The sequence below is a fragment of the Cheilinus undulatus genome, linkage group 4 (genome assembly GCF_018320785.1).
Source record: "Cheilinus undulatus linkage group 4, ASM1832078v1, whole genome shotgun sequence".
Classification (NCBI taxonomy): domain Eukaryota; kingdom Metazoa; phylum Chordata; class Actinopteri; order Labriformes; family Labridae; genus Cheilinus; species Cheilinus undulatus.
The window spans coordinates 30822698-30835713 of record NC_054868.1 but is presented as its reverse complement, the minus strand read 5'-3'; the positions used below and the strand labels follow the sequence as shown (position 1 = coordinate 30835713).

Below are 13016 nucleotides of genomic sequence, written 5' to 3'. Positions count from 1 at the left end.
AAACCAGTAAATAAAACAAATCACCCTCTCTTTATCACTTCACTTGATTCCTCACGTCCAAATCTTAGGGGTCTTCTTATTAACTCATCTTCCCCTTAAAGCCATCATCACAGATGCAGTGTTCTGATGTTGTGTCAAATCTCAGTTCCTCACTACCTCCATCATACACAACTCTCCCCCTTTCCCTTATTTAATCTCTCTCTCTCTCTCTCTCTCTCTCTCTCTCTCTCTCTCTCTCTCTCAGTCTCTGTCTGTCTCATTGTTAACAATACCCTTCTCCACTTTCAGTGCAGCACCATTTGGCGAGTGTGCAGGAGAGGAAGATAAAACATGAAAACGATGGCGTGCAGTTTCCTTACCATGGTTAGAACAACATTGATTACACTCATATATGTTTGCTATTTATCAGCCTTTATGTAGCTTAATCATTCCTCTGTGTTTGTGTGTGAGTGGACAAGATTTCTGTTGTATGAGTGTGTGTGAGTTTGTTTCTATGTGGGTTATATGGAGTGTGTTCTAAGAGAAAGGTCATTGTTCCAAAAATAAGTTTGATTATACTTTTATTATAACTGCAGTACACTTGTTTTTATTGATGCTGATTACAATTTCAGTCAGTGGTGTTACTTTTCTGTCACATATGGGAGCGGGATTGTCAAAGATTATTAGGTTTAGGGTGTATGGTTTTTGTGAAACACGGGGTTACAAGTGCCTCACCTTAGATCCCTTCATTTATCAGTTTGAAATCACATCAGTGCTCTCCGCAGCACTTCAATTGACAGATGTTACAAGGCTAACAATAACAGCACCAGCAGGCATATGCACATGCTATGTTCATTCTGCCTCACATGTACGCTGACAAATATTCCAACAGACCCACATGCACACAGACACTCACATGCACATAAATACATTGTATGTACACAGATGCCCCCTGACACACACACTGACTTATACACTTACAGCCCCCCTTATGTGCAGACGTTCACACATTGAAACACATGCTTATCAGACTCCCCACCCCTGCAGGTGTTCAGGTGCCTGCCTTGCCTCCATCCCCTCTGTCGCTCCATCCCTCCCTCGCTTCAAATCCCTCATTAAGACGCTTACCGTCTGTGGATCAGAGGTGTAAAACCCTTCCTCCTGCTCTCTAGTTCTCCAGTCAACCCTCCATCCCTGTCTCCCTTCTGTCTAATTGAAAACGTGTACAGCAGGAGGGACCCCGGGGAGAGAGAGAGAGAAACATGTCGGAGGAGGAGTAGAGAGAGACAGAAAGCAAGCAAGTGGATGGGAAAAGTGGGAGGTAAGAGAGGGAGAGAGTAGAGAAGAAGACTTCGGTGTTCTCACATGGTGATAACTAATGAGAGAGAAGGGTTATCAGGATGCAAAACAGGGGGGAGCCAAAAGCCCTAGTTAGGTTTTGCCCCAATCTACTCTCACCCGAGCCTCAGCGGCTGCTCTCCTGCTCTTGCTCCACTTAGCTGTAAATGTAATTAAGAGGCTGTTCATCAGAGCCTCAACAGAGGCTCCTGCACGCCTTAGCGCACCAGGGCCTCGCCTCCCATCTCTCTCCCCTGCTTCTCTCCCGCGCTTTTACTCTGTGTCTGTGCACAACCCCTTTACTCTCAGAAGTGCACCACACGCAGCCTTGTACACCTCCTAATGAGTTTGGCAAATAGAGGTGTAGAATGGCATGCCAATCTGGACCCTTTACCTAATTAATTTACAAATTCCAAGTGAAAATTAAGAAGCAAGTGGCTTTTGTAGTTTTGTTATATTTTATTCATGTACATTTAAACTTACATTTTGTTAGGGTTGAGAAATAGTTTTCCAGCAAGAGCTAACATATATCCTTGTTCGCACTTAGAAGACACAGAGGCAGATTGGAAAAACTGAGGTAGAGAAGAACGAGGTTGGATAGAGTGAGTAGACAATGTGTGATTTTGGTACATTGCGTATCCAATTTTCCAAAGGATCCCACCTGCCACAGGCAGAGCTCATCTGGGAATTCCTGTCCAGGTGGGGGGTATGTAAACAAGCAAGCACATGCACGTACACAAACAAACCAAGAGGCTCACACACACAGGTGCGCCTTACCGTCTGTCCACACAGCACTAACTACTCCCCAACTATCTCGATAACCAACAGACTACACACATCCACTAACAAACACACACAGATGTATGAAGATGCATTCATACAACGAAATCACTCAAACACAGTTAAATTCATAAACATGCATTATAGAAATGTGAACACACATCACACAGCCCACTCAGACATACACATGCACAGCTGAAGCACGGACCCAGATGGTATTTCGGCGTGTGCGTAGCCTTGGGATCCATGAGGATGCTGAAGACATCTGCTCCACAGGGGCTGGAGGAGGGGTGGGGGAGGTTAGAGGAGGCAAACGAAATAACCATGATTTCGTATTAGTTCCAAATGATTGTGAAAATTTCCCGAGACACTAGAGAGTTGTGGTGGTGGTGGAGGGGGCTTTTCTTGTTGCATTGACTTAAATGTTACAGGCTCACAGAGGGATACAGCTGGACTTCCATATGTGGTTTAAATCACTGGAGAGAGCAGAATCTCCTGACTTTCCTTCCACTTGTTTAAACCACTATCGCTGTCTTTTCCAACTGTGTGTATGGGTGAGTATGTGTGTAAGAGTGTGTGTGAGTCCGCATCTATGTGTGCTTCAGAGGCGCATCTGGTGGCAGGCCTGTTAGTGCACAGAGACAGAAGGGTCAACATGGGAGTGCTTGATTGGTTGCCAGTGAAATGCAAAGGCTTGCCAGGAAAGGAAACAGTGCAGTTGTGGCACACACAAGCACACACAAACCAGATCAGACCATTGCACAGTCTCTGAAGTGCTGAAATATTGTCTTTCACGTTCCCCTGGTGATAGTGACAGTGCTCTAACTTCCTTCATATACAGGTTTCAGTCTTCACTTGATCCTCTCTGAGTTTCCTGGCTCTGATTTCTACACTTCAGATTCATTTTGTGAAACAAAAGCACTGTTACTCTTTAATCTAAAAGGTTCTGGTTTTTATACTTTCCTCCAAATCTCAGAGTTTTAAAGCTATCCCCTTCACTTCCTTTCCTCGTTTAAGTCTCTGCAATCGTCTCTTATTTCCAGTTTGCTCCCACCAGTGTGACAGTGTCATAGCCATCACTGCTAACTATTGGTGTCAGAAGTGGGATTGGGGTTGTCTTCATGCTTGGAATCTGTCTGACAGTACAATACGCCCCCAGACTCCCGCTACAGTGCAGGGAAAAAAAATGAAATATATGTCTGCTAAAGACATAAATGGTTCACACATATTCACTCCCACCTGCTTGAGACTTAACTCTTCACACAGGGAGGGAAGGTTTTACACGCCCCCACACTCCCATAGACTTTCACACGTCTCCAGCTGGAGAACTGAGGAGGAATCGTATTTAATGCCTTGTTTGACGTGGAGGGGCCACAGAAATAGACTACAAAGCAACAGTCTAAAAAAAGTTTAAAAGAGAACATTATCACATCACTCACTTGTTAGCAAGATCAGAAGAAAACTTAACGGGAAAGAAACGTGTCTATTGTTTCATCAGTTAAATGTGGATGTGTTGTTTTTTTGAGATCGGTCGTGTGCTTGCGCTTCCGCTTGTTTTCAGTCATCGAGCCTGTGAGTGAGTGTGTGCGAGCGAGAGATAATAACCATATTTAACATCTTATGACATTCCAATTTCATACATGTCGTCAGAGCAACGCATTGAAAAACAAGACACTGCTGCATTTTTCACAGGTTCTGCTTTGCTCTCTCGCTCCCTTGCTCCCTCGCATATTTTCATGTCTCCCACGTTCTTCTCACCTCTCTCTTTCTCTCTCCCTCTCTCCCTCTGTCTCCTCTCTTTGTCCGTCTGCTTGTCTTTCGCACTCAGCAGCTGCCGTGTCCATACTGTACAGTGTGTGCTATTTCTGAATGAAGCCTTCTTCTCGTGCAGCCAGCCTGTGAGCTTCGCTGAAGCCAGACCACAACTAGCTGACTGTGGCTGTGTGGTGGCCGTGCTCGTACACAGAGAGAGCCGAGAGCTGGCACCTGAAAGAGAGAGAGAAAGAGATGAGAAAGAAAAACATACAGTGGCACAGTAGAGGTTATTATAGCTTCACATGTGCTTTGGCTCGAAAACAAAGACCAGATTCAGATTGGCCTCAGCTATTTTTCCTATTTTTCCCCTTTTTCCTTTGAAGACTTGCACTTAGGCTTTGAAATATTACTCAGCCTACATTATATGACTGTAAAGCTGGGAGTTGGGAATCCTTCAATACTTCTCTGAGTGAGTTATTACAGCCTAAAGTCCTCTGATTGACTTAATGGAACTAATGAGAGTGAATGGACAACAGCCAAAAAGACAGGAAGCAATGCACTGCCATCAACCAATGAAGAAATTAAACAATCTAATCAGAAAATCATGATTGTTCAAGTCCCCATCAATAAAAATTGAATTCTTTTTTTTTTAGTCTAGCTAATTAAATAAGCAACATTTTGTTGATTAAAACAACCTCTCTCTTTTCCTCCCTCTCCCCCCACTTTTTTTTGTTGATCCCATATTTTTTTTGCCAGGACTGTCCTCGCCTGGTTCACTTAAGAAGCCGGGGAAGTTTGATTTCAACGCCCTGACTTCCCAGACGAGGTCCCCCCGCATGGCGTTCACACACCACCCGCTGCCTGTGCTGGCAGGAGTGAGACCAGGTGAGAGCCCTGCCATGAACCCAACAACCTCCCTGATCCTTTTTTATAATCTGAAACAGAGAGAGAAGGAAAGGTAGTGTCAAACTTGATCCCACACTACCTTATATACACCCCCCAAACTCCTCTGGGAAAAAAGGAATATATTTACTATTATGTGCTTTGAAATGGTGAGAATCCCAAATGTACCTCCTAAGAATTCAAGATAAATGTTTCAAAAACCTGAAGATGCAACAGCTGAGAAGCAATATGTTCGCAGAGTTTCACCTGTTCTAATACTATCACCATGGCTTGGCATAAATTTCTCTCTCTCTCTTTCAGCCTCTCTCCATCCATCCATTATTACCACCATCTTTGTGCCTGTGTGTTTTAATATTGTCATTGCATGGTACCACTGCTGCATCCATGCCTTTGTGACTTGCATCATAACTTAATGCTTTGTGCATCCATTGTTAAGTTTTAGAATTTAGTTCTGGCGTTCACACTGACTTGACCGAGTCTTTGAAAGGGCACAGTTTTACTCATTGTCAAGTAAAAAGTTGTGGGACCAAATCATTTTATGCACAGTGCATTTAAAAAAAATGGGAAATATCTTCTGCTTGTTAATAACGAGACAAGCATTTTTTTTTAAATGGGGCTTATGTCTGAGGTCTTGCTAAGTCATTGAGTTATTTCTGTAAGCAGCCTCTCAATAGATTTTTCTGGAGTTTATTTGTTTGTATTTTAAGAATTTATCATTAGTTCAGAGCATGAAACATTTTGAAAATAAGTAGGAGTTAATGACAGAAACTGATCCAGTACATCAGAGCACATAGAGAAACAGACGTAGAATAAAGTGTATAAAATTCTTATATAACAAAGGAAACATCCAGTGTTTCCAAGGTCTCGTTTTAATAGAGGCACTAAGGGCAAGTTGTCCTCAGAAGAGCTTTTCAGAGCTATAGGATAACCGTCATGGTTTCTTCATCTCAAGTCAGAGAATTCCCAAAGTCTCCAGGATTTCAAGTTTGCCAACGAGTCCCTTTTGACTGGTCTCACTTTCAAAGGAGTTGATATGTCCTCTCCCTAATCGCTCCCTCTCATTCAGTTTGTCTCTCATAGGGACAGTTTGGCCCATAGCCAAGGCAGACCTACCACATAAAGGTCACATGGACTCATTGCCCCCATGTTGAAATGTATTGAATTTAACTCCTGAAGCTCCACTCAGTATTTTTAGAAAATAAAGTCCAGGCTGGATCTCGCACTGTTAAGCCATGTTGATTATCTGCACAGAGCAGTCCTATATTCCCTCCAGAGAATCTAACGCACCAGATTGAATTTTGCATTTGAATCAATTTTTCTCCTCTGTTTTTTATGTGTGAATCAAGAGGTGTGAGGGACTGGCTCAGGTTTCTTTGTTCCCCCAGTCTAACTTCTCACACTTTTCAAACTGTGTGGACTGCTGGCAAAGACGTTTACATGTAACAGAGAGGCCGTAATGAGACAGTGTTTTCAGAGATTTTGTATGGGTGCATTTGTGCACGTACACACAGATGTACACACTCACAAACACATGCGCGCATGTGTAAATTTACACTCTTGTGGAGGACTCTCTGTGCTAAAATGGCTGCCATCCAAATGGAATGTCCCTCGGAGGCCTTGGTTCTATAAAGAGACTGGAGGATGATGGGAGGGAGGAAGGGATAAAAAGAGAAATGGGGTAGACAGAGAGGGGGAAGAAGCAGTTAGCAATCATGGATGGAGCTGTGAGCTCTGGATGTATAGGTCTACAGAATGTGGTTGTTGAGGGATAAGGACTGCAAGGTTTATGTCCTGTTTTTGGCTCCAGCTGATATGGAGAGCTGCCAGATTGACTGTTGTCTGATTATGCCAGTCTGGAGAGTCCGCCTTTGTGACAGTGATTATACACACATACGTACAAAGACACATGAAAGCTGCAATAGACATTGCAGCACATTCATACAGACAGGCTGTAAAAATAAATACAAACCGAGTTATAGACACAGAGATTCTTAATATTCACACCAAAAATGCACACAAGCACAAACCCGTACACAATGAGATGGTAGCACCAACACCCCAAAACACACAAAGTTTGAACAAACAGCCACTTAAACACTTTGTGGGTACAGCATACACAAGAGATAGAAGGTGACAGACATAATCACAGATGCTTGTTCGCCAGGCTCCCCTCACCTAGCAGCTTGCCTCTTTAGTTTGGTGTGCCAAATTGCCAAAGCCATAGAATCTCAGCACAAGACAGACAGTGGAGCTGTGTGTGTCTGTATGTGTGTGGTTGGCTAGCTGGCTGACTAATGTCTTCGGGAGGCGTTTTGTGGTCGATCGAGAGCAGAGGGGAGACTCTCTCTCAAGCTTCAAACTACTGGGCAGAACCACACAGCAAGGATATGTAGCTGATTGATTATACATCACCGACAAGCAATAAAACAAAAGTGGAGAGGCTCAGTGTGTGTGGCTGTGTCATATCTCGATGGTCCGTGTGTGTGGATGTGTGTTTTAGAGAAACTGAGAAGGAGCAGAAGGCAGAAAATACAGTACTGTAACACACTTGAGTGTGTATTGGACTATGAAAAAGTGTGTGTTTGTACATGTGCGGTGATGCCAGGCTTACCAGAGGTACAGAGAAATCTAGTGGGCTGTTTATAAAATGAATGGGGCCAGATGTTTCCCAATAGCCAGGGATAATGCAAGTCATTTGTAAGCAGAAACAGCTTCTGTCAGTCAACCACAAACAAATGTTGCAGCTAGTTTCTGTGTTAGGACAATAATAGACCTTCGTAGCATCCTGTCCATAGATGCCAAATGTGTAGTTAAAACATTTGCATGTGTTATAGTCTGTCATAGGTGTGCATGTTTATTTAAAAGTTAAATTATGCTGTGTTAAGTATGTTTAAATTCTACTCTATGACCTGAATTTCATTGCATTTTTTTCCAATTTTGTTTTTTTCTTCTATCTGCTCTTTTCCCACTCCTCCTCTCTTCCCCCTCTCCACAGGGAGTCCCCGTGCCTCAGCCTCAGCCCTGCACTTCCCCTCTTCCTCTATCATCCAGCAGTCCAGCCCATACTTCACCCACCCCACCATACGCTACCACCACCACCAGGACCCGCTCAAGGAGTTTGTGCAGTTTGTGTGCACTGACGGGACAGGACAGCCCAGCGCACAGGTAGGTGCTCTGTGGGTTCGGCAAAGGAAGGTGATGGGATGGTCTGAAGTGTAAAATGATAGAATTGAAAAAATGATGCTTAGAAGAGTTTAGTGTGTTTATATGGGATTTACCATAGAAAGTGACAAAAGTGCTTTATCTGCAGAACGAGTGCTCCATTATTTCATATCTTGTAGCTACATAAACTGATGCAAAAAGGTCATGGGATCGTCGACTTTGGATTAGAGCAGCTGTTGAACAGGAAATCAACTTACTAGGCCAAAGATGGTAAATATGAAAACAGGAGGAGGCAGCCAGATGTGCTAAAAAAATAACAAAAACACACAGTATGAGATAATAAAGGAAGGAATGAGCCAAACCGCATTTGTCTGCTGTCGCAGTGTGACGTGCCATTTTGTTAAAGATGGAGGAAGCTCAAGTGATGCATCAGCACATAAGCAGAAAGTTTCTGTCCACGCAAATATTATGTTAAGGTAAAACACTATAAAAAAAACATCCAAGTACCTCAGACTCTTGAAGAATAGTCATTTAAAGAAACACACCATGTCTCTGTGGAAGCTAGTGAACAGTTGTGGATGAGGAGGAAACCAAGTGCAGAAGTTAACTGGGACAGTTTTTGGGGGCACAGTTGATCCTATTTTGAGGTGTTGTGGGCCTAATTTACTGAAACTTCAGTGAAGTGGCGTGCACAAGTGATAACCCCAATTACTTGCCCACACTCACTCAACCTGAAAGATGAAGACATCAAAGTGTCGGTGCAGTATGTAGCTGATTGTCATACAGGGATATCACAGCATTATTTCAACAACCGTGCCCTCAGATGCAGAGTTATGGGTCGCACTGTAAACCTCTACTGGAAACTTGGCCTTGTGAGCAACTTTAACCCCCCTCCCTCCCCTTATAAGCCCCTTTTCACATCCTTTTATCCTTTTTTCTCATTACCTAATCAAAGAAGACACAGTTTAATTTTTGAACATGCTCCATCACTGCACATACACTGACACACACAAACACCCTTTTCTCACTGCTGATTTTTCCTTCTTTTGTAAACTTTTTTTTTACTGCACAATGATAACTTTCCTTGAGGGAAAACCCATTTTTCTTTCCCCTTGTATGTAAACAATTGTCATCACTTCTTCCACCTTTTATTTACCTTGTTCTTTTTTATCTGACTGTTTTCATATTTAGTTTTCTTTTTTAATGTGTGTGTTTGGTGATTTTTCTTGATCTTGTGTGTCTGAGTTTGTCTGTGTAAACTTGAGATTACTTGTTTGGATACTATTGGCATTTGTCTATATTTAAGTGTCATGTGACTGTGTGTATGTGTGTGTGTGGGTGGGTGTGTGTTTGTGTGTCTGAAACCCTGTGCACTGTATATATTCTCGGGGTGTGTCCTGCTCACCCTGTCTGTATGGTCCGTCTGCAGCCTAATGGAGGTGGCCAGAGCAAAATGCCGGGCTCCTTCCTGCTGCCCCCGCCACCCCCGGTGGCACGCCCTGTGCCCCTCCCCATGCCCGACTCTAAAATCATCAGCACGCCCACTGACGGCGGACTCAGCTCACCCGCATCTCCGTGTAAGTCACCCCCCCCCCACTCCCACTCCCCTCCACAAACCCCCATCACTGCCCCAGTCTCCCCACAGATTTTTCACAGAGGCCAATCAGAACCAAACGTAGACTCCAGCAGATTTGTAAGTGTTCAGCTGGCATCTGATCTATTCTCTTGTCAAAGCCCTACCTAATCAGGTTTGTTAGCTAGAAGAGAAGTAGCCATTATAGAAGCCCCATTATGTCTGTGTAGTGCAGCTACAATCAGGTTTTTGTGACCATGTAATAGTCACATAAAATGCACAGGTCTGGGACTTCTACAATGGCTAATGCTGGTGTTTTTCTTAGTTAGATGACTGTCTGCTTCTAGTTGCACTCAGCAGCCCCAGATGATTATTTCTATGATATTCATCACATTTACTGTACTGTACATTATAGACAACATCCAATCTGTCAAGGCACAAGCCACGCCTTTGCCAAACCAGAGATCTCGTTTCAATTTCCTCTGAGTCTTCTGCTCTGAAGTTCAACCTTCTTTTCTCTCTTTAATTCTTTACAAAGCTCCTCAGCCTCTTCACTTCACCTTTCCTCTTTCCCCTCATTTTCTTTCTCTCTGGTGTTCAGTTTCCTGCAAGCACCACAAGAGGCAGTGTAGTCTCTCCCTCTTTTGATGTTTTTTGTAGTTTGGAGGGAGCAGAGCAGAGCAGGGCCCTGTGCACGTTGCCTCTGTAGCTGCAAGCCTTTGATCAATGCAGACTTTGCATGTCCGTCTGCGACGGCAGCAATACAACCCCCTCTCTCATTTCTTTTTGCCTTCTTCTTTTCTTTATTTGATATAACCTCATACCTCCTTTCTTGGTTTCTTTTTTCCCTTTATTTCTCTCTTTTTTCTTTTTAAGGGAACAAAATTAGGGCAGTTGGCGTGGACTCCAAAAAACACATCATGCCCCACTTTACCCACCCAATCCCCTCGCAACTTTCACACAAATCTCACAACAATTAAAAAACTGAGAACAAAAAAACGTGAAAATCACGGTATAACAAGAACAACCCGAATCTCTCTAAATATAAATGATAAGGTCGAATCAAACCCGTCTAATTAGTGCCAAACTTGGGGAGCGGGAGAGAGGAGTGTCATCAGTGAGGCTTTGGTTGGTCCCACCCAGACAGGTGCAGTGTGAGAGTCGGGCCATGGGAGAGGCACACCGAGAGGGGGCACTGGACGGAGCAACGGGGGCACCTTCTCCTCCTTTTGTTTTGACTTTTTCTCCTCTTCCTGTCCTTTCAACCCTTCCTCCCCTCCCCCTTCCAACTCTCTCAGATTAACGTGTCACTTTATTATTTATTTATATGAACATATATATAAATAAATACGCTACTTCACGTCTCTTTTCTCATTTCAGTGACTGTTATCACTGTATTTTTTACCCCCTCTAATTTTGTCTCTGATTTTTAAGATATCAAACACAAACATACACACAAATGCATATGATACGCTCTCACCCTCACTCATGAATCAGTTTCCAGCCCTGTCACTTTCACCCCCACACATCCCCATGATTCCCCCCAACTTCAATCAAATCATGCACAGTAAAAAGTCTTCCTCAGCCGCCACGTTGGAGTCCAGTGAGCACAACTGCCCTAAATTTGATCCTGTGACATCCCAGATTGGTGTCACATTGTTTGTGAAATGCTCCCACTAACTTGTGGAACATGAATGGAGCATTTTTTTTTTTTTACCACCGATGAATACAAGACAACCCCATAAATAAGTCCTCAGAGAATCCTTAATGGCTTTCTGTGATTACGGTGGCTTTAGAACTGAGGCCAGGGGCTGCTGAGGAGAGTCTGTGACTAACGGTGCAGCCATACTTTGGGGAAATACAGTAGCATCTTGATTTTTGTGCTAACAATCTATATCCCCTTTTTAACCACAGATTTAAAAGTTAAGAGAGGGAAAACAACAATAAGCTGCCCACAAACCAGTACAGGGCATGAGTATCCCTGACCCTTACTTTTCCCATAATCCATTTTGTAGTCCTAGCCTTGGCAGGTTAATTTGATATCCAAACATATCGATAATGCTAATTAGAGCATCAAACTAGCATGAGCTGGGTGTGTATGTGTGTTTGTGTAAAAGCATGTACACACTTGTCTCTCTCTGTTTGTAGCATACTCCACGCCAGGCTCCACAGCTCCCAACCGGTTTGTCGGCATCGGAACACGGGACAACTTTCTGAATATCCCCCAGCAGACTCAGGTACCCCGCCAACCTCCCTCATTTAATTAACATCCACTCATCCACCTCATCCTTCTCCTCCTCTTCCTTCTGTTTTTATGTCATCTTCCTCCTTGTCCCCCATTACCCACTGTAAATATGACAGAGCTCCGTAACCGTTGGCATCTTCAGGCTTAAAGGGACGAGCATGTCATTCAAAGTGAAGGCCGTGATACAGAGGCAGTATTGAGACAATGAATCCAGTGTTTTAATGTGGTTGAGCCAATGGTTCCACTGTTGATCTACACTTAAATGACAGTTATTCATAACTATTATCTGGATACATTAGCTGGAGCAGGCTCTTCACTGATTCCCACATGCAGTCCACTTTGATAATAGCTTTCAACCACATCACACAGCGTTTATCTGTAAACAGCGTTTCCTGTAATGGATATGTCAACATAAAGGCTTAGCAGCTAATATAAAGTGAAGATGATTTAACTCAATCCTTAATAGAACACAATGTGACATGACTGAAAAGCCCTAGAAAACCAAACCATTGAACTTTGTGCTGGGATTGTTTTGATAAACGATTTCCAGATCAAGAATAAACTTTGAACCCTAATACATTGTTAAACAAGGTAGTTTCAAAGCTGCTTATCCTGAAAATCTTTTGTGAAATTGTTGTACTTTTCCACACGCCATCTTTGAAATTCTTTAGGAAGATTATTAGACAGGACAGAGGGAAAACTCTTGTTACATGGAAAAGACAGACGTTTCTGATCAATTGTTTGCAACTCGCCCACCTACATTGACAAAAAGTGTTGCCCGTGTATCAAGGCCTTGTGTTTTAGTATTGGTTTACAGTGTCTGTACCACAGTAGTCTCCCCACAGTGAATGCAAGCAGTGCCAGTTCGCTTCAGCTCCAGCAGTGTTGATTTATCTCTGCTCAGACCCACAGTGTGCATTAGTGCAGCGTGTGAGGCCAGTAGTGAACTACATTGTGGTTTCAGCTTTGGCTGCGTTCTGCCACTGGGCTACAGTGTCTTGGGCCTCCTCCATCACCAACACAACTTTTCTCATTAGGGTCTAACCGCACCTGCCTGCAGCCAACTTCGCTCTCCTCTCCTGTCCTCCCCACACATGGAAACAATTTGCATTCCTCTTCGGCAATGCTCTGCTCAGCTTGGCTGCTCCACCCCCCCCACCCCCCACCCCCCACACACACACACCCCCACCCAAACTTCCCTCTCCTCATGCATCAGCAGCCTGCCCTCCCTCTCTTTTTCTCCCTCACCATAATGCTCCCTCTAGTATTTTCCCCACCTGC

The 13016-nt window shown here is 43.7% G+C and overlaps 1 protein-coding gene across 12 annotated transcripts in view; it reads left to right on the top strand.

The window, feature by feature from the left end:
* LOC121508239 (nuclear factor 1 X-type-like) overlaps positions 1 to 13016 on the top strand; it is a 165944-nt gene that overhangs the window by 146399 nt on the left and 6529 nt on the right. For 5 of the 12 annotated variants that reach the window (XM_041784951.1, XM_041784950.1, XM_041784953.1 and 2 more), the window contains 5 exons: positions 289 to 363; positions 4609 to 4737; positions 7751 to 7920; positions 9347 to 9494; positions 11639 to 11727. In XM_041784951.1, the coding sequence (XP_041640885.1) occupies positions 289 to 363; positions 4609 to 4737; positions 7751 to 7920; positions 9347 to 9494; positions 11639 to 11727 (611 nt within the window). The remainder of the gene's footprint in view (positions 1 to 288; positions 364 to 4608; positions 4738 to 7750; positions 7921 to 9346; positions 9495 to 11638; positions 11728 to 13016) is intronic. The other 7 variants (XM_041784954.1, XM_041784952.1, XM_041784955.1 and 4 more) reach the window with 6 other exon arrangements.